This window comes from Coffea arabica, chromosome 11e (assembly GCF_036785885.1).
Source record: "Coffea arabica cultivar ET-39 chromosome 11e, Coffea Arabica ET-39 HiFi, whole genome shotgun sequence".
NCBI lineage: Eukaryota > Viridiplantae > Streptophyta > Magnoliopsida > Gentianales > Rubiaceae > Coffea > Coffea arabica.
The window spans coordinates 53,030,638-53,055,087 of record NC_092331.1 but is presented as its reverse complement, the minus strand read 5'-3'; the positions used below and the strand labels follow the sequence as shown (position 1 = coordinate 53,055,087).

Below are 24,450 nucleotides of genomic sequence, written 5' to 3'. Positions count from 1 at the left end.
GATTTTACTGAGAAAAATTCTCCACACATTAGAGCCTCCAGCGGATTTACAAGTTGGGCCCACATGGTGCTGCAAGAGAACAAAAATTTCGGTTGCTGATGGGAGTCTTTGATGAGCAATAGAAAACAAAAGGAGAGAATTCGGCAGAGCTACTTTTGTAACTTGGGACTCTTGTTTTCGGTGGGGACCACGAGAGGAGAAAAGGCTTTTCTTCATTTGGCCTTTAAGAGAAGTAACGTACAGAGATGGGAAACAAGAAGCAATTCGGCAGGACCCACCTTGTGGACTTGGTTTCTCTCAATTCGGCAGAGTTCCCTTCTTGGACTTTGACTCTAAATTTCGGCGGGGACCACGGAGAAAAAGCATTAGGGATTAGTCATTTTGGCTTTAAAAAGGAAGAAACGTACAGGCGGCTGGAAGGAATAGTTTTAGCGTAGTTTTGTTTTGTTTTCTTTCTTGGCTCTTTTGATGGCCTGGACCTCAGTGAAATTACTTGAAGATTTTCTCATGAGGCGTGGCTAAGTTTGTCTAGTCAAGAACAACGAAGGATTTGGTTCTACTAAATTTGTGAGATCGAATTAGTTTTTATTTATTTCCATTATTCACTGGTATTTGTCTATCTTCTGCTTTATGTTCATATGGTTGTTTTATTATTCGATTATCCAGGGCCCGGATTCTAGATTAATTCAATAACCTGAAGCCAATTAGGGTAGTTAAATCCGTAATTGTTTAATTATTCTAAACTGGTGGCAACTGGCATGATTGGATTTGTGTCAGGGAGATAGACAGGCTAACTTAAAGAGACCCTCGTAGCGTGTTGATTGGTTAGAATTAGGCTCTTCTAATTATTCATGCAATTAGGGAATTAAACTTCTATGGTCGTACCTAGGGTTGTTTCCTGATTAGAGAAATAGTCAACGGTCGTACCTTGGCTATCGACAAATTGAGGAAGAGTTGGTTGTTTATCGCGTGTATGACAACTATAACTAATTTATCAGATAGTAACTGGAATAATCCTTGCATCTGTGATCGAATTAAGTGAACCATCTCCGAAGTTGTCTCTTGGCTAGAGTTCGTCCATTATTATTTTTATTGTGATAATTAGTTATTTGAGTTGTAGTTATTTTATTTTATTTTAATTTATTCCAAGTAATTTAGTTACTCTCATTTTCAAAATCCCCCCATACTTCGGACTCTAAAAGAAATAAATTATCCCCAGTCCCTGTGGATTCGACCCTGCTTATCACTATCTATAGAAATTATATTTTATTTAAGCAGGTATTTATTATTGCACAGGTTTGACACCCTGTCAATTTTTGGCGCCGTTGCCGGGGACTGGTGCCAGATTAATTTGTTTCTTTTTGAGTTCATCTTGTTTTTATTTTTATTTATTTTTTTTCTCTTATTTTTTTATTATATAGTTTATGGCTTCTAACACTCCGTATTTTGGTGATTTACTGGATTTTGTTTCCGAGGAAGGCAATGAGACTGATCTTTTTTCTAAGTTTGCATATTTAGAGGCACTAAACTCTATTAGAGAAAGAATGGCTGCTGCAACCTGTGAAATTTGTTATGCCAGGGATCATTCGACCGGTATGTGCCCCGAATATCAAGATAATCCGAGTGTCCCACTCAATAATTATGGAGATTTTTCACCATGGTCTCAAACGTGGTATAACCCTAATCCAAACGGGTATGATCGAGGATGGTGGGATAACTCCAGCTATAATTATACAACAGGGCCAATGAATTTTCAGCAGCCAATGAATTTTCAGCAGTATGAGTCTCAAGAACCGTCATCCATGTCAGGTATGTCTCTTGAAGAAATAGTTGAATTAATAGCTACTAACACATATCAAATTCAACAGGAGGTACATCAACTTCAACAGGAGGCACAAAGGATGAGTAAAGAGATGAAAGAAGCAAGGCTTGAATGGGCATTTAAAACGAGCAAATTGATTTCTCCAGTTTATGAAGAATTGCCCTCACCGACTATTATCGACCATGAGGAAGATGAGAGTGCAATTATTCTGACACATGACATGGTACTGCAAGAGTCTCAAGAAGAAGAATCTAAAGATGTAGTTGAAAAGAAAGTTGAAGAGCAAGAATTGAGACCCCAACATCAAATGGTTCAAATGAATGAATCCAGTGAACAATCTCCAAATGCGGTGACATCTTCTCCACTCCTTAATCAATATTTTCCTGACTCCTATTCTTCAATTCTTGTTATTGAAATTGATTTTATTATACCAAAAAATTTGAAATTTCATGACAGGAACAAGTCAAAAGTCACGATGGCAAAATATCTCAAACCAATAAGTGCTTGTGATGGAGGAGTGAATGAAGATTTAAGGTCATTACTTGGTTGTTTGGCGCCATCTACTAGTCCATGGAAGACTGTAGCTCGTGTGCTAAAAAATTACTGTACTTACGAGGGCTATCAAGATTCCATAGAGGATGAAGCACTGAAGCGAGCTACGCGATTTTATCCTCCATGAATAAACAGGACAATGTCTAGCCAAAGACATTAAAGAAAGGCGCTACTTGGGAGGCAACCCAAGACTATTTGTTTCAGTTTTTATACATTTTTGAAGTTTTAGTTAAGTGTTAGTGTCAATTAATAGGTTGATGGTTGGTGACAGGAAATTGGCAGTTAGACGTGCCCACGCCAGGTGGTCACGCCTGAGGGAAAGGAATTTTCGTTCATGATCTGCAGACTCTATAGCAGTTAAGCGTGCCCACGCCAGGTGGTCACGCTAAAGGATCTAAAATTTTCGACGGGTGGTCAAAATGACTAGGGGAAGTTAGGCGTGCCCCACGCCTAGACCAGAGGTTCCTTATTCTAAAAAAAAAAAAAAAAAAACCCATTTTAATTTCTTTTTCTTCTTTTCTTCTTTCTTTTCTTTCTTCTTTCTTCCTTCTTCCCCGCTGCCCCTGCTTTCCCCTTTTCTCTTGTTCCTTCAACCAGAGCCGCCGCCTGCCCGAGCTTCGCGACAGCCGCGCCACCAGCACGCCGCACTCCAGCTCTGCGCACATCGCCGCCGTTGCTGTCTGCCACGAGCGCCTCCACCGTCGCCTCCAGGCCTCCACCAACCCACGCCGCGCGCCGCTAGTCCTCTCTCTTCCATCGCACAAACCACGCCGCCCGTGAGCCAAGCCCAAGCCCAGCGCCACCACAGCCCCCTGCGCGTGGCACCAGATCTCACTCCCCTCCGGCCGCCGCCGACAGCGCGCAGCCCAACCCAGCCGCGCCTCGCACCACCAAGCTCCCCTAATCTCTCCTCCACTCTGCCTAAGCGCCGCTCCTCCCTCACGAGCTCTCAGCCGCGCCTCCCTCCAGCTCCAGCTTCACCTCGTGTGCCACCAGCTCTTCGCACGCCGCCTCCTTGCTCCGCACAGCTCGTCCAGCCCACGGCGCACCACCACCGCCACTCCAGCTTTCCTCCGGTTCTGTCCGCTGTCCTCCGCCGCCACTGCTGTCGGCTATCTCCACCAGCGGTCAACCTCCTACTTCCTCACTCGCGCGCAGCTTTCGCCCACAACCAGACCACCTCACGGTCCACTTCGCTGAGGAGCCGCACTGCCGCTTTCCGACGCTCCTCCATTGCTACGTCATCACCTGTCAAAATTGACAGGTGGAGGTATTGTAATTTCTTCCCCGATTAGCATAAATTTCTGGAATTTGTGTTTGGGTTTCTGATGAATAGAAGAAGGTGTTGTTTTGGGCAATTTCTAGGGTAAAATTTTGGACGAAATTGGGTTTAACTGCTGCCATACGTGGGGATATTTTTCTGATATTTATTGAGTTGCTGCTATTTGATTTAAATCCTCCCTGCGTGTACACCAGTGGTACTGGTTGCATTGTTGCTTACAGTTTCTTGATCCTTAGTGCTTAAATTGTTTTTCGAATCCTGAACGGTGGTTGCTGGAATTGCCAATTTCTGTGGTCAATTGCTAATTTTAGCAGGTTGAATTGGGTATTTAACTGTCCAATTGGAGACAGTTGTCACGGTTTTGGGTCCATTTGTGTTTAAATTGTATAATTTGTGTCGAGTTGTGGGTAATTTGCTGCGGCTGTTGGTTAAATTAAGAGGTGCCTGTTACGCTTAAATTTATTCTGAATTTGACTACATTTGGACCACAGGGGCTCATTGATTGCATTTGTTATTAGTGTTGAGGTATTCGTATAACCTGTGGGTGATTGAATTGTGCCTATTGTTCATTGGGTTGGTTTTAAACAAAAAAAAAATTTGTTATTAATTTGAAATTCCTATTTCCATTATCTGTTGGCAATTGTAGTCCCTTGTGATTAGAGTGACATCTAGAGATCATGGTAAGGCCAAGATCCGCTTCTAGGTTTAGGACACCTAGACACTCGCAGCCTCCTCCTACCCCAGGGGCTAACGACTGGGTCCAACTCCGAATGCAAGTTGCATAACATGGTGCAGAATTTGGCAGCACTCCGCCCGACCCACTCCTGTTTTGACAATTTCAGGGAAGTACCGTTACCCTTCTCCTTCCTTTTGCTGTTAGTTTATCACATTGAGGGCAATGTGTGAATTAGGTGTGGGGGGGGTCAGTTTGGGGTGCTAGTATTTTTGTTTTTAGTTTCTAAAGGCTGTTCCTTTATTTTTAGTTTGATATTTATCTCCCTTTTCGTTTATTTTCTTTTCTTTTTTCTAGTGGTCAGCTCTTCTATGACTACCAAGTTTTGATGCTGGATTGTTGCCTCTAATTATGCTATTGCCAAGTTTTATTAATAAAAAGGTATCAAGTTGATGTGGTTGAGTTCAGGGACATCTCTCTGGTGAATATCAGTAATTGCTTGACTCTTCTAATTTTTGGTTAACTTTTCTAGGCATAGGGAATGATTGTTGGCATTTTTCATGTGAATTGGTCCAGTTATTAATTTTAATTCTCCATGTTTGGAAATTTGAGGCTGGCTGCTATTATTTTTTTGTGTTATTTTTAGTTTTCGTGCTATATGGTTGTAAATAAGAGTTGACTGTACTCCGCTAGTTGTTACTACTGAGTAACCGGGGATCTTCACCTAAAGTGTCGATTCTCGCGTCAAAAGGTAGTAGTTACTATGAGTGCGTGGTCCTATAGCGATTGGAGCTGAGTAACCGGGCTCCTCCATCTATCAAATGTTGGAGTTCGCGTCAAAAGGCTCTAAGGGCTATAGACTAAGTCTTTTGTTACTCAAAAAAAAAAAAAAAAAAAAAGAAAGAAAATAAAGATTGTGTTAGTATGTGAATAAGTCAGCTTTCCGGTTTGTGATCTTAATGTCGAGATTTTGGTTAGTAGTTGGGCCATTTGCTGATAAATGTGAGTAACCATTCCTTTTTCTTAGATTAGTTTGTTTTAAATTAGAGGAGTTTATAGTTCAGAAGCTAACTGGGGTGATGTTTCTTGAACCCTGATCACTGATGCTTGATAGATGTTTTCCTTGGTATCTTGGCAATAGGGTAGATGGAGCATTACCCATTTTCAAATTTTGGTGTTATTTGTCGTCCCATGCTTGAGGGCAAGCATGATTTAGGTGTGGGGAGAATTGATAGGGTGTTAATTGTTAGTAATTTTATTATTAATTTTCCCTTGTCCCTACCAAATATTGTTTTAAATTGTTAATATATACTTATATTTGGTATTTGGACCTATCTACAGGAAGTTGAACTGACAAATGCTAATAAGGAGATTTTACTGAGAAAAATTCTCCACACATTAGAGCCTCCAGCGGATTTACAAGTTGGGCCCACATGGTGCTGCAAGAGAACAAAAATTTCGGTTGCTGATGGGAGTCTTTGATGAGCAATAGAAAACAAAAGGAGAGAATTCGGCAGAGCTACTTTTGTAACTTGGGACTCTTGTTTTCGGTGGGGACCACGAGAGGAGAAAAGGCTTTTCTTCATTTGGCCTTTAAGAGAAGTAACGTACAGAGATGGGAAACAAGAAGCAATTCGGCAGGACCCACCTTGTGGACTTGGTTTCTCTCAATTCGGCAGAGTTCCCTTCTTGGACTTTGACTCTAAATTTCGGCGGGGACCACGGAGAAAAAGCATTAGGGATTAGTCATTTTGGCTTTAAAAAGGAAGAAACGTACAGGCGGCTGGAAGGAATAGTTTTAGCGTAGTTTTGTTTTGTTTTCTTTCTTGGCTCTTTTGATGGCCTGGACCTCAGTGAAATTACTTGAAGATTTTCTCATGAGGCGTGGCTAAGTTTGTCTAGTCAAGAACAACGAAGGATTTGGTTCTACTAAATTTGTGAGATCGAATTAGTTTTTATTTATTTCCATTATTCACTGGTATTTGTCTATCTTCTGCTTTATGTTCATATGGTTGTTTTATTATTCGATTATCCAGGGCCCGGATTCTAGATTAATTCAATAACCTGAAGCCAATTAGGGTAGTTAAATCCGTAATTGTTTAATTATTCTAAACTGGTGGCAACTGGCATGATTGGATTTGTGTCAGGGAGATAGACAGGCTAACTTAAAGAGACCCTCGTAGCGTGTTGATTGGTTAGAATTAGGCTCTTCTAATTATTCATGCAATTAGGGAATTAAACTTCTATGGTCGTACCTAGGGTTGTTTCCTGATTAGAGAAATAGTCAACGGTCGTACCTTGGCTATCGACAAATTGAGGAAGAGTTGGTTGTTTATCGCGTGTATGACAACTATAACTAATTTATCAGATAGTAACTAGAATAATCCTTGCATCTGTGATCGAATTAAGTGAACCATCTCCGAAGTTGTCTCTTGGCTAGAGTTCGTCCATTATTATTTTTATTGTGATAATTAGTTATTTGAGTTGTAGTTATTTTATTTTATTTTAATTTATTCCAAGTAATTTAGTTACTCTCATTTTCAAAATCCCCCCATACTTCGGACTCTAAAAGAAATAAATTATCCCCAGTCCCTGTGGATTCGACCCTGCTTATCACTATCTATAGAAATTATATTTTATTTAAGCAGGTATTTATTATTGCACAGGTTTGACACCCTGTCATTAAACACATACAAAATAAACACCTTTTCTTGATCACAAATGTGACAAATCCTTTCAATAATATAAAAAAAAAGAGAAATTTATCAAGTACATTTATCTCATATAACAAGAAAGAAATATTTTTCGTTAAATTCAAAAAATTTTGCCCTTGACATTAAGAAATTTATGGGGAAAAAAATTCTCTTGCAAATTGTATTTGAAAGTACGTTGATCATGAAGATTGATGATTATGTAATTTTGATTGAAGTAAAGTAACGTGGGCATGTGTCCATGTAACTAAAATTTTGATTAACCCTAGTATAAGAATTTGCCTTAACACACTTTTATGTACAATATCACTAAAAATACATATTAACACTAATTTTCTATCTTTCTAATCATCACTAATTGTACTAAAGAACAATACATTTTTTTCTACATTTAAAGGTGACTACTCATAAAGCACAACAAAACTTAATGTATTAAACTCTAGTTATCCGTTAAATACAAGGGAAATATTAACACACTTCACTATTTGTTAATCGCATTCCCATCTTTTACTTTATCATATAGTCTAATAAATAAACATCATATGTTAAAAATAATAATGGAAATGTCACTAACCAAAAAAAAAAAAAAAATAGAGGGCCGTTAACAATTCTCTAAATATAATACTAAAGCGGAAAGGACATTTTTGATTCAGCAATGATAGGCTGGCGATTGTCATTCTATTAGCCATTGTTCCAATCACCTACAGAAGTCTTGCCCGTTAAGTCCCTGTATGAGTCCTATCTTGGCCCAAGCCTTTTGCCTCCTACAAAAATTGGGTTCATACCACTTGGTGTAGTGGGAAGAAAACCTTTAACACCAAAAAAAAAAAAAAAAAAAAGCAATGGCAATTATTGGAGGGTTTTATTAGGCCTATAAATGAGAGTTTTTTTCCTTTTTTTTTTAGAAGATACTAAGCTTTTTCGAAGATAGTAAGCTATTGGCAGTTATTAAAAGTTTCATTAGGACTGTAAAAATAAAATAAAATTGAGTGTTTGTGTATGTGGTTTCCTTTTTTTTTTTTGGGTGGAGAGAGTGGTATAATCTTGCTATTTATTTGTGGGTCAAAAAGGAAACACAACTTGTCCACACCAATGACAAAAACCCTTTCTTCCCAAATCGCACCTCATATTCCAGGGCATATTGGGGCTCTTTTCAGTTTTCAGCTTTGTCTTCATTTCCGTAACCACTTTTTCTTTTTTTTCCCCCTCTTCAGTCAATATAGTGAACTTCAATCATCAATTAACCTTTTGCCTTCTTTTACCGAATCTTATTTTCTTCTAAGTCAATATGATGGTCCGATGAATTTCAATCATCACATCTTGGAAAAAATGTTTTTTGTCCTCCACTTTTAAAATGAATCAAATTAGTTTCTCATATATAAAAATGAAGCAAGTTAGTCCTAAAATGACAGCCTGATATAGATTTTAGGGGTGAAATTGAAACGGTCACTTTAATTTCTTCCAAATCTAACTATACTTGATACGCACACGTGATTAAGTCAATATAAAAATGAAATAAATTAAAATTTATAACATAATTAAACCCTTTTCTTTTAAAAAATTAAAACTTAAAACTTCGTTAGGAAATGATATTAGTCAACATAAAAAGGGAAAAATTAAAAATTTAGCTTAATGTCATTTTCTCAAAAAATTTTAATTTTTTTAGAGAAAATGGTTTGTAATTTTGTTATAATTTTAAATTTATTTTCTTTTTATGTTGATTAACTGTAAGATGCATATGGCTATATCAAGTTATTATTTTGAGACTAACTTGGTTCACTTTAAAATATGAGGGACTAATTTACTTCATTTTAAAAGTAAAAGATAAAATTAATTTTTCACAAAAATATGACAGACGAAACAGTTCATTTTCCGTAACTAGTAATAGACAAATAGATTAGATTGTAAATCGCGAGGGGCGAACTTTCGGTTTACTAAGCAAACTGGACCAGCCCAATAAAAGTTCAAATTTGCAGCCACACAGATGGTGGTCTCGAAATTATGGAGAAGATAATTTCAATGCATCAAATTTGTGAAGTGTGAGCTCATATAAAATTATCCAAAGCCACGATATTGTCTCATTTGAAACAATAGAAAGGATGGGCTTTGAAGGAAAGAAGGTGCGGAAGTGCAGCCGTAGATGAGGCCACAGCAGTCAAGATAGTCATGAGCAAAGCTGCAACAAGACAATGGAGACTAATAGATATACAGTTGAAGGACAGACAGCTTCTGAAGCAGATATCAACCCAAAAAGCTCATGATATCAGACTGGCCACCCTTGTGGAAGACATTAAAAATTTGAGCGAGGTCATTTACATGTGCTCTTTTTGTCCACCTGATGAAGACCATAGTCATTTGAGTTACAAGCTCAGTGGACGTGCATTAGGCATAAGCCAAGATGAAGAATTCATCATCCCGTAGTGGCATGTTACACATGCATAGTTTTGTGAGCCTTTGTTCAAAAGTGTATACTTCTTTATGATCAATGAAATATTTATATCGTTTCGTGAAAAAAAAAAAAAAAAACAATTACTAGTATCCAAACTCAAAGGCTTTTACGATTAATCCTGAAAAACCCAACTTCAACATTCTTTGTTATAATGTAAAATCGTGAAAGCTTCCAGGTAGTCACAGTTGTGCATACTTCAGTTTTATTTTTATTTGTTATATGAATTCTGTCACTACCAATGTGGACCCTAGACTCCATTATTTGCTCAAATAAAACTTCCAGGAGTTGTTTCTTTAATTTAAGTTGGTAATGAAAGAGTATTAACTAGTAAAGGAACGCTGTTGCTCACTTCTTAATCGATTCAAGACTTCGTGCAGAGAAGTTTCTCCGTCTCTCTTTTCCCCCCGCAGACCAGCAGCACACATAGCAGTTGGAGGTAATTAAAGAAGAAACTCAATCCGAACTATTAACTCTGGTTTCTTTCAGCTTGCTATGGCCACCATATGGTTCTGAAACTGCTCTAATCGTCAGCTAAATTTCCCTTGTTCTGATAGTATTTTTCTTACCCTCAGGATTTCAACGAGAAGTTTGAAAAAGCAATGGCATTTGTCAGAATAATGGGTACTTTTAATTCATCTCAGAGTCATCAAAGGCCTTGTCATTCTTTAACTTCCTCTGCTTGAACAGTCATTCTTTGTCTACTTAATGCTAACGCTTTTTTTTTTTGTCTTAACAGTTCTAATATGGGCTGATTTGTTGGCGACTTACGTGACGTGGACAATGCAGAAGTACTTAACAGATGTTTGGAAAGTTGGGTTTACTCATGCTGCAGGAATAATGAATGTATACACTGGCCTAACTAAATTGGTCCCTCTTATTCTTTTCTTATTTGGGGACTTTGGAGTGGATAACTACTGGATACTGCTTCTCTCAAGTATAGCCTTTTTCCTCTGTAAGTTCTCCTGTCGGCAAATTACTGGGACCATTTTTTTTTTTTTTGTCTACACAGTAGATATCAGATATCAGGGGCTTCGGCCCGACTAATTTTACTGCACCTGTGCACCCAGGATCTTTTACTAATCGAGATTATAATTTAGATGCTACAGGATTCTTGTCAATGTTTTGCATTAATTTTAAGGTTCAGTTGAACCAGTTTCTTTAAGTTCTTTTTTCAGTTCATTCTTGACAAGGGAAAATTAAGGGCCTGAACATGAAGAATTGTTTTGCTTAGTTTTATATCAAGAACGAAAAAATATTTAATTGTATTCTTAATACATGTGTAGGAGACTCGATCTGCTGCATGCAAAATCTACATCAAACCCGCCTAAAGCCTAGCAATCCTATATATGATTCATCCGTAATGTTACGTGTTAAAAATAAAATAGAATACAGATGCCATGACCATTAAATGACAAAGTAGCCAGCTTGAAATTCTGTTATCTTATATTGTGGACTGAGTCAAAATATGTTGTCAAATGGAAATACTCAGCAACTTTGCTCTAAGAAACAAGATGACGATAGCTTTTAAGAGTAGCTATAGCCTATTAGGAGAAGTCTGAAAGATATTGATCTTTTACATTCAATGGCTTCTAGCTAGATTGGCATCAAATGAAATATAATGTAACATTTCACACACAAAATATGCACCTATATGGATAGTTAGGCAATAAAATATTCAAATTAGACATGAAAAGGAAATCTAAAACTAATCACCACTTAACCTATAACTGAGGGAGGCTAGATCTCCAGCATGAACAAGTTCCAGTAGTTATCTACCGCTTTTATGTAACTCATTTTCCAGGGATTTTAAATAGTATGAGCACATTCAATACTGATCACTTTATATTTGTGATGTATTATCCCTGTAATTATATATGAAAGCATTTACTATATTTTCTCACAAATAATTTTGAAAAAAAAACTGGGGCTTATATGACTTTGGGTTTTTTTAACCTCAATAATTATTTTTTAAATGATTGGTCTTTGTAGTGTTTGTAGGAGTTAATTGGTACTTCAATGTACTTCTACTTTGTTAATTCTACAAAATGATAAAATAAAAAAGACAAGAGAATCTCCCTTGATCATTTTCCTATGTCATGTCCTGTGAATTGCTCATGCAACCAACCCCCAGCCCCAACACACACACACACCCCCAAAAAAAAATTTCCCTTGTTTTTTCTTTCCCCCATTGGGCTATTATTCACGTCCGGATGATTGCCCACCAAACATAATATTTCAAAATAAGGAATTGGGAATTGAATGTTGAATTCCTTTCTATTTTCCAAGGCAAGTTGAATGGGATGTTTATAAGGGCTATGGCTGTAACTATCAGAAACAAATGTTTTTGTGCGTACACACACATGCAGGTAGATTTAAACATCAAGCAAGAAAGTAATTAGTCAAGTGTTTGGATATTAATATGAAATGTTTCGTCTTTTCTTGGCAGTTTTCATATTAATGTAGGCATGCAAATATTTTATTTGAAGCAACAAGCTTGCAGTAGAGGAGTCCAGATTATTGCACGAGTTTCCTTTACTTTATGTGTGATACCTCAAGTTTGTCGCACATTGCAAGTCTGAAGTGTGTGATACTTCAAGGTTGTCAAATTTTATTTGCTTATATCGTTAATATATTTTTAAATTATTATTTTATCTTATATATATCACATCAAGTATATATCACATCAAGTATTATTTTATCTTATATATATCACTACAGTATATTTTTCATACTCGGTATATGACCTTAGGCTCACTGGGCTACTAATGACTTGAAATAACCATTTTTGGCATGTGAATTTCGCTCAAAAAGTTGTTAAGCTAGACCTTGGGCACAGAACATTACAGTTGGTATCAGAGCATATAGTATCAGTTATTATGTTAATCATTTTGCATTAATGCGTGTATGGTATCAGAGAGACATATGGAGTCATTTTCATAGGGAGACCTACATTACATTCATTTTGAGTTAATGCACGTATGGTATCACAGCAAATTACTACATATGGTATCAGTCTAGCGAAACCTAAGGACTCCTACATTATGTTAATCATTTTGAATTAATGCATGTATGGTCTCAAAGAAAATTACACCAGCACTTTAGACAAATAATGAATTAATGCATGCATGGTATCAAAAAAAATTACTACATATGGTATCAGTCTAGCGAAGACTTAAGGAGTCCTACATTATGTTATTCATTTTGAATTAAAAGAAAATTACTACAACATTTTAGACAAGTAATGAGCTAAGGAGTCTTCCATTACGTTAATCATTTGAATTAATGTATAGTATGCGAGAAAATTGCTACAGTATTAAGGAGTCTAGCGAAGACCCACGGTGTCTTACATTATGTAAGACAAATAAAGACAAATGCATGTGGGGTAGCAAAGAAAATTAACGCATGTACGGTATCAGAGAAAATTACTACAGCATTATAGAGTCTAGCGAAGACCTAAGGAGTCTTATATAATATACTCTAGTGAAAACATGAGTTTTGGCTCTATTTGATAATTCAATTCAGCACTTAAACTTAATATATTCAAATTTTAACATATTCAGATGCGTTTGATAATAAAAAAAAATTGAAAATCTGAATTAATTAAGTGACACTGAATTTTCTAAATAAAATTAATCTCAAAATTAAGTGATAATCTATTCACTTATCGTTTAATATGATATACACTCAAATATTTCAAATTAAGTATTTAACAATTCAACAACTTAATGAATTTAGATTTCAAATTTCAAATTTAAGATTTTAATTTTCAGACTTCAATTTATATTATGTTTGACAATATGAAAAGATGGAGACAAATGCGTGTATGGTGGTAGAGAAAATTAATGCGTGTATAGAATCAGAGAAAATTACTATAGCATTATAGAGTCTGGCTAAGAACTAAGGAGTCTTTCATTATGTTAGACAAACAAAGACAAATGCTTGTATGGTAGCAAAGAAAATTAATGCATGTACAGTAGCAAAGAAAATTACTAAAGCATTGTAGAGTCTAGCGAAGACCTGACGGAGACAAATGCATACATGGTAGCAGAGAAAATTAATGCATGTATGGTATCAGAGCAAAATACTACAGCATTATAGAGTCTAGTGAAGACCGAAGGAGTCTTACATTATGTTTGGCAGTATGAAAAGATAAAGACAAATGCATGTATGGTAATAGAGAAAATTACATGCATGTATGATATCAAAGAAAATTACTACAGCATATAAAGTCTAGCAAAGACCTAAGCACCAATGACGGAGCCAAGGGGGCTAAGGGGGGCCAAGTTTTGAAAATTTAATCCATAGTATGTAAATATATGTATAAGCTTCTTTCTCTTGAGAGTTCTTTTCTCTCTCTTGGGAGTTGCGCTTTTCTTCCTCTGAGTGGAAGTGTATGCCGGCAAGTTGCAAAAAGTGCAAAAAGTTACCAACAACAACAAGACTGGGCCTTTGAATTCACAACCGACCATCTACCAACAAAATGCTAGATTATATGCGCTTGGATAGATGACAAATCCTCACTTTTGGATGCATATGCTTCAATAACATCACCATTTATGGCGGTGATGGGGTTGTATGCTGAAAAATGGAAACAGAGCTCTCATCTGCACTGATGAAACAAATATTTAAAGGGTTTCCACTCGATCGTATCATTAGTTTGCCAGGTAAAGTTTTAGTGGCTTACTGCTCAGTCTAGTCTGCTTTGTTTTTCTTTCTCTGTTTGTGTTCTCTGTTCTTCCCTGGTAGTGTCGATTGGGGTTGTGCCTAACTTAGTACGTGGGTGCTAGTTTGCGTCTCTTTCTTTGTTGCTTGTTTTTGTTGTTGGGATAGTTCTAGTGTCAGTCTGCATTCATATTTTCAGATGTGTTTGGTATTTCCCTGGAATTTGGGTGGGGATGGCGGAGGAACTGGTGGATATAATGCACAAATTTGCACTTTCTGAGAGGGAGCTATGTGGTACAGCTATTGAGTTGGGGGATGCTGATACGGGTGTCCAGGAGTGCCAAATGAGCCTAGTAGGGAAAGTAGTAGGGGAAAAGATAATCAATTTCGTGGGGGTGAAAAACTTTGTCAGCCTGGCGTGGGGATATCCTAAGGGGTTATCTGTGATGGAGTTAGGTCCTAACTTATTTCAGTTTGTTATTCCTTGTGCAAATCATAGAGAAAGGATTCTGAATGGAGGCCCTTGGATAGTGGACAGTCAACTACTAGTACTTAGGAGCTGGTTTGATGGGATTGAAGATGGTGTGCTTTTAGTTTGGCCCCTTTGTGGCTATAGGTTTGGAATCTCCCAGTTCATTGGATTTCGAAAGAGGTAGGTGGAAAATTGGATCTATTTTCAAAGAGGTGAAAGAGGTTATCATACCCCAAGCAGGAGGAAAGGAAGGGAGACATTTGAAGTTATTGGTGGTAGCTGATATTTCCCAGCCATTATTGAGAGGATCAGTAGTTAAACTTAATGGAATGGGGAAATGGATCAGCTTTAAGTATGAACGATGCCCGGATTTTTGTTATGGTTGTGGTATCATTGGGCACAGTGAGAGAAATTGCAAAACATCTACCTCTTTAGGGAGAGGATTGTCTGATAATCAATACGGCCCTTGGTTAAGAGGGAATTGGAACAAAGGGAATTCCCAGGTTGAGCAGCCTAGAGGTAGAGGGAGATCTGATCAGGTGGTTTGGGGTTTTAAGAATGGGGAACTGGTGCGAAAAGGGGTTACTGAGGACCATCAGGATAAGGGTTCAGGTATGCAAGGGGTTAATGAACAAAGGATCATAAGACGAGAGGAGCAAATTCAGGCAATCAAAGGGCGTAAGGAGACTAGATCAGAGGGTCCGAGTGGTACAGAGTGGGATACCACATCTGCGGTGGTTCTAGATAATAAGGTTAGTGACATTAAGGCAGCAACGCATAGGGGGTCAGATGAACTCACTGCTAATGAGGAGGAGCATAGGGATCAGCAAACGAGTGAGGGTGTTATAGAAGAGGGAGATGTACGAATGGAAGAAATGATGCAAGGAGAAAACACAGTCGAGGAGAGGCAAAAAGAAGCTGTCCACAAAATAAGCAAGAGGATTAGAAGACAGCTCAAACCTCCTAGTAGGATTAGGAATCCGGTAGATGAACTTGATGGTACCTCTAGGAAAATGGAGACCAGAGGAAAGAGAAAGATTTACCAGGAAGATGCTGAGATGGAAGATGTTATACACGACATGTTGACATCTAAAAAGAATAAACTTGATTATTCGCTGGAAATCAGACTAGATGTTGTTGATGGAGGGAGGGGGACCAGCCTTAGTGGGTCCCCAAGTGTGTAATGAGGGTTTTGGTGTGGAATTGTCAAGGAGCAGGGAGACCCTTGACAATTCCCCAGTTGAGGGAGGTTTGCAACCTCCTCTCCCCTCATATGATTTTTTTGTGTGAAACTAAAAATAGGGAGCAGTTTATGGAGCGTGCTAGGAGTAGATTGCGTTTTGATCATAGTGTGGTAGTCGACTCTATGCATAGGTCAGGTGGTATGGCTCTTTTTTGGAAGCAAGAGGTGAATGTTATAGCTGTAAATAAGACTGCTTTCACCATTGAAGCTCACATAGTGGACCGTAGCAAGCAAATTGACTGGTGGCTGATTGGCATCTATGCTAGCTGTGATGCCGCAGTTAGGAAGAATCAGTGGCAAGTGCTGAATGCTAGGAAACGGCTGTGGGGACAAAGATGGATAGTTGCAGGAGACTTTAATGACATTGTGTCAAATGATGAGAAGTGGGGAGGTAGGAGAAGAGACGAGTGGTCGTTTAGAGACTTTAAGCAATTTATTGATGATAATGAGCTGGTTGATGTAGGTTTTGATGGGAATCCATGGACTTGGTGCAATAACTGGGAAAATGAAGGGGAAATTAAACAAAGGTTGGACAGAATGTTGTGTACTTCCACATGGTTCCAGAGTTTTGACAATACAAGGTGTAAGCATATAGACAACTATAGCTCTGATCATAGTATGCTTGTGGTAGATATTGAACCTGCAGAGAATAAAAGAAGGAAAAAGTTCATCTTTGACAAAAGGTGGATTAGGAGAGAAGGGATTGATCGGGAAATTAAGGAGGCATGGGGAGTGGATGTGGAAGGTTCCAAAATGTACAAAGTCACTAGGAAAATTTCTAATTGTAGAGTGGCTTTATTAAAATGGAAAAACAACTTCCAGAATAACTCTAGGAAAGTGTTAGATAGAATTAAGGCCAATATGGAGAGATTAAAACACTCACCTGATTTTACTAAAGGAGGTATGGATGAACTGAAACGTCAACTCAAGCAAGCGTATTCTAATGAGGAATTGTACTGGTCTCAAAAGTCAAGAGTGACTTGGTTGAAGGAGGGTGACAAAAATACACGGTTCTTCCATGCTAGTGTTAAAGGTTGAAGGTGTAGGAATAGGATGTCCAACATACAAAGAGATGATGGGACCTGGACACTGTCAGAAAATGAAATAGGAGAGGAAGTGACTAGCTACTACCAACAGCTTTTTAATAGTCAAGGGTCTAAGGGTCGTGATAATATTCTGAGGGGTATACCAAACTCAATCACTAATCATATGAATGCTAAATTGACTAGAGCTGTCTCTGAATCTGAGATTAAAACTGCACTCTTCTCCATGCATCCAAACAAAGCTCCTGGTCCTGATGGAATGACACCCTTGTTTTTCCAAAAATTCTGGAATCTTATTAAATCTGATGTCATTCCAGCAATCCAAAGCTGCTTCCATTCAAGTTTCATGCTTAAGTCCTTAAACCACACAGTTGTCTCTTTGATCCCTAAGATTGACATGCCTTTTAATCTCAAGCACTATAGACCCATAAGCCTGTGCAATGTCCTTTATAAAATCATTTCCAAAGTGCTTGCAAATAGACTCAAACCAATTCTGCATTGTTGCATTAGTAAGAATCAAGCAGCTTTTGTCCCAGGGAGACAAATTCTAGATAATGTCATAGTGTCCCATGAATACCTCCACTATATGAAAAACAAAAGACAAGGACCCGTTGGTTGTATGGTATTAAAACTTGACATGTCCAAAGCTTATGATAGGGTGGAGTGGAAATTCTTAAGTGTTATCATGCAGAAAATGGGTTTCTCTGAGACATGGCTTATTTGGATAAGGCAATGCTTATCAACGGTCTCGTATTCTTTCAATATTAATGGTGAGCAGAGAGGTTATGTCATTCCTATGAGAGGTATAAGGCAGTGGGATCCTCTTTCCCCTTATTTGTTTCTATTATGTTCAGAAGGTCTATCTAACCTACTGAGAAGGGCTGAAGAGATGAAGCTGATTACAGGGGTTAGGATTAGTAGACGGGGTCCTTCAATATCCCATCTATTTTTTGCTGATGATACGTTGGTTTTCTGCAAAGCAAGTCCGGATCAAGCTGAAGAGATCATGACAGTGTTAGCAACTTATGAACAAGGCTCCGGTCAGGTTGTAAATTATGACAAATCATCTGTGTTTTTTAGCAAGAATGTCCCTCAGGTGGTAAAAGATGAAGTGTGCAGAAAGTTGGGAAATATCCAAATGGTGAACCAAGAAAAATACCTTGGGTTACCATGGTCATAACGTGGTCAAAAGAGCAACTGTTTGGCTTCATTAGGAACAATTGCCAAAGACGAATGGGCAACTGGAAAAACAAAATGCTAAGTAATGCTGGGAAGGAGGTATTGCTCAAAGCCGTCACGCTATGTCATGTTTCAAACTCCCGGGCAGGCTATGTAAGGATATTAGTGCTATGATGGCTGGATTCTGGTGGGGAGAAGACAATGGAAGAAGAAAAATACATTGGTGCTCCTGGACAAAACTCACTAAGAACAAATGTAGTGGGGGACTGGGGTTCAGAGACTTGCAAAATTTCAATAAAGCTCTGCTGGGTAGACAAATTTGGAGGTTTGTCACATGTCTTAATCTACTCATAAGCAAGGTTCTGAAGGCTAAGTACTATCCAGACAAGTCATTATTTCTTTGCAAGATCAGTCAAACTGCTTCATGGTTTTGGAAAAACATAGCCAGTGTTAGGGAAGCTGTGGGAAGGGGCATCTGGAGGAAAATTGGGGATGGAAAGAGTACAAATATTTGGGAGGATAGGTGGATTCCAAATACCAAAGAAGGGAAACCATATGCTCTAAAGTCCCAAAGTTGTTGTCTACAAAGAGTGGAGGAAATGATAGTAAACTTCAGGTGGAACCGACACCTGGTTTTTAGAATTTTCAGCAGCAAAGATGCGGAGGAAATCCTAAAGATTCCAATAAGCTTGGCAGGAAGAGCTGACTGCAGCTATTGGGTTGCAGGTAACAATGGATTTTACTCGGTCAAATCAGCATACAACCTGTTCAGCAAAGGGGAACATATTCAGCAACAGGACAACCGAGAGCAAGGGGAAACAAGTATACATGGCCAGGGGGAAAAAGATTGGAAGAAGATGTGGAACTTGAACATCAAAGGCAAACTGAAGCACTTTTTGTGGAAACGCCTAAACAGATTGTTACCAGTGAATGAGATACTATATTACAGAACTAGAATGGGGGAACCTATTTGCCAAGTATGTGGAGATGGTGAGGAGACAATAGAACATCTGTTCTTCTTTTGTACTCAGGCTCTGCAGGTATGGGGGTTGGCACCAATACAGTGGGATGGCATTGCTGACCACAGAGGGAACTTCAACAAATGGTGGAGTGGATTCATGGAGGCAACAAGTAGGAAAGAAGGAGCTCAGCACCAGGCTCTTACTGTGAACATTCTTTGGCAAGTTTGGAAAGCCAGGAATGAGAAGATTTTTAACAATAGATGTCGTCACCCTTTTGAAATTGTACAGAAAGCTCACTTCGAATGGATCGAATACATTGAAGTGCTCCGTGGACAACAGCAAATGAGCAATCCAGAAACAACGGCAAGGATGGAAGAGCAGCAGAACGGTAGTGCGGACAGTAACATGATGCTCGTTACAGTGGACATCAGTCATCCAAACGAAGGGAAGCCATTAGGTATAGGCATAGTGGCTCAACAAGGAACTAATGTGCATGCAGCATGGGCCTTGACGGACAGAAGTTCAGGAGACACATTGCTGGACTACGCTACAGCAATCAAGTTAGCGTTGGTCAAGGTAAGACAATTGCCTTGGGCAGAGGTAAATTTGCTGGTTCCTTCCCTTCAGATGCTGCGACTTTTGAGAATAAACAAGACTAGTGATATCAGACTTTTTGCTCATCTAGAGGATATCCACATGTTGAAAGCTTTGTTTATGAATTGCTCATTTAGCTTGGCTGGCAATCAGTGTAATGGTTTAGGTAGAAGAATTAGCATGTATGCTACTACTTTAGTGCAAGATGAGGAATATCTAAGTCCTCAGTGTCGAATGACACAATTGTAAAGCTCCGCATGGGCCGTTGCTCAAGTTGTATAGCTTGCTTTGATTTCAATACAAGTTTTAACGTTTTCGTAAATATATATATATATATATATATATATATATATATATATATATATATATATGTATAAGACAAAGTTGCGAGTTAATCTTTCCTACACCGTCAGTGTAAACCTATTTTACACTGACGGCTCACCATATTGCGCCACCTCATTAATGAAAATTGGCAACCTGTTATAACCTGTAACCATTACCTATTATCAAATAAAAATAGGTTATTCACCTCTTTTTCTGCCTCTTCCTTCTCTTTCTATTGTATTCTCGATTTGCAACCAAATTCCTCCGCTGATCAACTCAAAATTGGGATCACAGGTTAGACTTCTTTAATCTCTCTCTCTCTTTTTTATATGTATGATGTCTTTTATAAACCCACTTTTACTTAATTTTTACAAAGTGTAAACCCTAATTCAATATTTGTTCAAGAATCGATTTTGTAGTATAAAAGAAAGATGAAATAAATATGTCAAAAAATAAGAAAAATTAACTAAGTTCCTCTTTATATTGCAAAATTATAGTGTAGGTCGATTCCAGCCATGCTAGTGGAAATTCTTATTAAATCTGTTTTGAATATAAATATAACAATATAATGACATTCTAGATAAATATAACAATATAATGACATTCTAGTTAAAACTAACATTCTGGTCAAGTCACTTAAAGTGGACAAATATTCTGGTCAAATATTTGAAGTGGACAAGTGAACATGTATCAATGAAAAGATAAATACATCAAACTATCACTCTACTTAAGTAATCTGAACTTGGACAAGCAAACTTGATAACAAACTATCATTCTAGTAAAGTAATCTAAACATCTAAACAGTACACGTGAATGAATGAAAAGATAATTCATCAAACTACCAGGCTCTAAACAAGAGCATTTATTGCTCTTAACAGTCCACTCAATTCTTTACTTTGGGACACGTACTTCTATTGTGCCCCTTCTCTTTGCAACAAGAGCATTTATTAATTTTACGAGACTTTTCTAAACCACCCTTCATCCGTAAGGTGCGAGGACGCCCTTTTGATGCAACTGTCACGGGATTGAATAGAGTTATACTCTTCTGAGATGTTTGACCTTGAGTGGGATCATGAATTTCAGAATGTGAGTCAACTTGAGAAATAGATAAACTACTGTCTTGCTCATTTTCGTAGGGCAAATCATCAAGTTTGTCAGATAATGCTTGCAACCCTTGAAGTGCAACTCTGCAATATTGAGTATGGTGTCAAATCAGGTTAAAAATTTCAATGTCATTTTAAAAAAAAAAGTAGAGGTACTATACAAACCTGTGGTGTTTTGCAGATCTTGAAGCTTTCTCTGAAATGCCAAGTGAACGAACCATTATATCATTAAACCACATGCTTGAATTTCTTAGCGGCTCAGCTTGGTGAAGTTTTTCAGAAAAATCCCCCTCATCTCGTCCACAAATAGCACTCATTGTCCAACGATCCAACAAATAATGCATTGGAAGTGAATGAATTTGTTTCTTTATAAACACCATCAGCGCATGTTTACAAAGAATCCCCACAAATTCAAACTTGTGACAAGAGCACTCAACTTTTTGTTCAACAATATTTAGAATTACAATATATGAGGGAAATTCCTTTTGACACTCATGTACCCTATATTTGTAAACTCCATCTTTCATAGTTATTTTCTCAGAAACATATTTCTGGGATTCCAGTAATTCATCTTGAAACATTCTGAAAATTTTTCGTGTATACACTTTGGCTGCTTCAACTTCCATAGGGTACAGAGTTTTCAAAATTGGTTTCGTATTCTTTGTCTTAAAATTTTTTTCTTTTTCTTTATCATACCTTGCCTCAATAGCCCTATCATATTGAGTCACAAATTTACTCATAGCTGTGCTAGAATTCAGATAGTCTTTGAAAAACTTATTCATACTCTCACTTCTTTGGGTAGTTGACATACCTGGACAAAACAGTAGCAATTACACAAAAGTAAATAATTATATAATAAAAAAAATTAATTATCACTATCCTAAGATTTAAAGTCTAAGTCAAATTTTATTTTTTTAACCAAGAAAGAATAAGGTACATACCTGCGCAAAAACTAGCACGCACAAAAGCAGGAACCCATCTTTCACGAATTGAATATACCTTTTGTATCCATGTATTATTTTGCAACTTGTACTTCTCAATTAACTCAGTCCAAGCCATTTCAAACTCTTCTGGAGTGATAGTGTCATGAATGCATTTTGAGAAATGATACTTGAAATCATTGTTTTGGTGATAAATATGGCTAAGTGTCTCTGGAAATTTTTTCTCAATATGCCACATACAAAAATGATGTGTACTATGAGGTAAAACTCTAGCAACAGCATTTGTTATCGCAGTGTCTTGGTCTGTAATGACAGTTTTAGGAGGGCACCCAAGCATTGCTTCTAACCAAGTTTGCAACAACCAAACAAACGATTCTTCGGTTTCATCCCAAAGCAGAGCACCTCCAAACAAAATTGACTGGTAATGATGATTAACTCCAGTTAATGGAACAAAAGGCATCTTATATTTATTTGTCAGGTATGTAGGGTCAAATGTAACCACATCACCAAAGTGTTTATATAATGACCTTGACTTAGCATCAGCCCAAAAACAATTAGCAAGGCGACCCTCTATATCTACTTGAATGGCATAAAAGAAACCAGGATTCTCAGATTGTCGCTTCTGAAAATATTGCAGCATTAACTGTGCATCTCCTTTTTCTAGTTCCTTGTGTCTTTTTGTACTCAAATAGTTACAAACATCATGATCAGTGACATTCAAGTTTCCAATTCCCCCAACTTGAGTTGCTAAAACAGAGACAATCTTGCTTGGGCGAACACCAGATTGGTCTAGCATATCAATCAAATTCTTTTGGGCCACACTTTTTTTCCTTTTTGAACGTAAAAATTTTTTGCTATAAGGAGAGGCAAGTACATGATTATGTTCTAAAACAAGTCTAGCAATAATCCACTTACCCTCTTCCTTTTGGGATACATACACCAATGCTTTGCATCCTTGTCTTGTTTTATCCCGTGGCATATCAGCTTTAGAATCTTTTTTGGAGCGAAATCCTTCTTTGGAACAAACAAATTCTTGTCCAATTATCGATTTATCGCTCCTTGATTTCGTGATACGATTTCTTCGCACACTAAAACCTTTATTGTGTGCATAGTTAGAGTAACACTTAAAGGCATCATCCAATGATTCAAATTCCATTCCAACATATAAGTTCACCTCTTTTCTAGGTTCAATCTGTTCACTAGTAGAATCTTCAGGCATAGATCCATGTGCAGCGTCATGGTCAAATTGATCTTGTTCCATAGGACATTCAATACCAAGTTCACGTTCCATACGACATTCAGTACCCATTGTTTTTCCGAAAGATGCAACCACAATACCAAACTAGAGACACAAGTTTCACACAATTGTCAATAAACATGACAATTAAAACTACCACTCTTGAAATATTCAAAATAGATTTTGCAATATAAAGAGGAACTTAGTTAATTTTTCTTATTTTTTGACATATTTATTTCATCTTTCTTTTATACTACAAAATCGATTCTTGAACAAATATTGAATTAGGGTTTACACTTTGTAAAAATTAAGTAAAAGTGGGTTTATAAAAGACATCATACATATAAAAAAGAGAGAGAGAGATTAAAGAAGTCTAACCTGTGATCCCAATTTTGAGTTGATCAGCGGAGGAATTTGGTTGCAAATCGAGAATACAATAGAAAGAGAAGGAAGAGGCAGAAAAAGAGGTGAATAACCTATTTTTATTTGATAATAGGTAATGGTTACAGGTTATAACAGGTTGCCAATTTTCATTAATGAGGTGGCGCAATATGGTGAGCCGTCAGTGTAAAATAGGTTTACACTGACGGTGTAGGAAAGATTAACTCTATATTTAAATAGATGAAAATTATTTTGAACATAACATACTAAAATAATTTTATTCGAAAAAATTTTCGCTCCCCAAGAAAAAAATCCTGGCTCCATCACTGCTCTGAAGTTTTACATTTTGTAGAGTCTAGCGAAAACCTAAGGAGTCTTACATTATGTTTGATAGTATGAAAAGACCGAGACAAATGCATATACGGTAGGAGAGCAAATTAATGCATGCACGGTGTTAGCGAAAATTACCGCAAATTTATAGAGTCTAAAGGAGACCTAAGGAATCTTACATTCTGTAGAGTCTAACAAAAACTTGAGTCGTTTGGCAACCAAGATTTTTGCCAAATTTGTTTGCTATAAGTTTTTTAAAAACTTTAGCTACAGTAACCTTAAAAAACTTTTCAAAATTCTTAAACTATACGCTTCAAAATATTTTAAAAAAACACACTTTAAAAATTTTTTTAAAAATTTCTACAGTAAGTTACAGTAAAATTTTAGACAAACATCTAAAAAACTCACTTGTCAAACGGGGTCTAGTTTGGCAATACAAAAGGACAGACAAATGCATGTAAGCAGTAGCGAAAATTAGTGCATGTATGGT

General features: G+C 37.3%; 2 protein-coding genes across 2 annotated transcripts; one reads left to right on the top strand and one right to left on the bottom strand.

The window, feature by feature from the left end:
- Positions 1-15,806: 15,806 nt before the first annotated feature.
- Positions 15,807-16,904, top strand: LOC140021376 (uncharacterized). Its single transcript, XM_072072136.1, has one exon. The coding sequence runs from the start codon at positions 15,807-15,809 to the stop codon at positions 16,902-16,904; it is 1,098 nt and encodes a 365-aa protein (XP_071928237.1).
- A 3,750-nt stretch (positions 16,905-20,654) lies between these two features.
- On the bottom strand, positions 20,655-23,849 carry LOC113718490 (protein FAR1-RELATED SEQUENCE 5-like). Its single transcript, XM_027243392.2, has 4 exons — positions 23,628-23,849; positions 22,013-23,354; positions 21,237-21,882; positions 20,655-21,155 (listed from the first exon to the last, which is right to left on the bottom strand). Exons 2-4 carry the CDS (start codon positions 23,319-23,321, stop codon positions 20,852-20,854), a joined length of 2,259 nt encoding a protein of 752 aa, XP_027099193.2. The 5' UTR covers positions 23,322-23,354; positions 23,628-23,849; the 3' UTR covers positions 20,655-20,851.
- Positions 23,850-24,450: the final 601 nt, after the last annotated feature.

Coding starts and splice junctions, on each gene's coding strand:
- LOC140021376 (XM_072072136.1), top strand. CDS start 15,807: ATGAGGGTTTTGGTGTGGAATTGTCAAGGAGCAGGGAGACCCTTGACA.
- LOC113718490 (XM_027243392.2), bottom strand. CDS start 23,321: ATGGGTACTGAATGTCGTATGGAACGTGAACTTGGTATTGAATGTCCT. Junction 21,883..22,012: donor GCGTGCTAGTTTTTGCGCAG/GTATGTACCTTA, acceptor TGTTTTGTCCAG/GTATGTCAACTACCCAAAGA. Junction 21,156..21,236: donor AGATCTGCAAAACACCACAG/GTTTGTATAGTA, acceptor TCAATATTGCAG/AGTTGCACTTCAAGGGTTGC.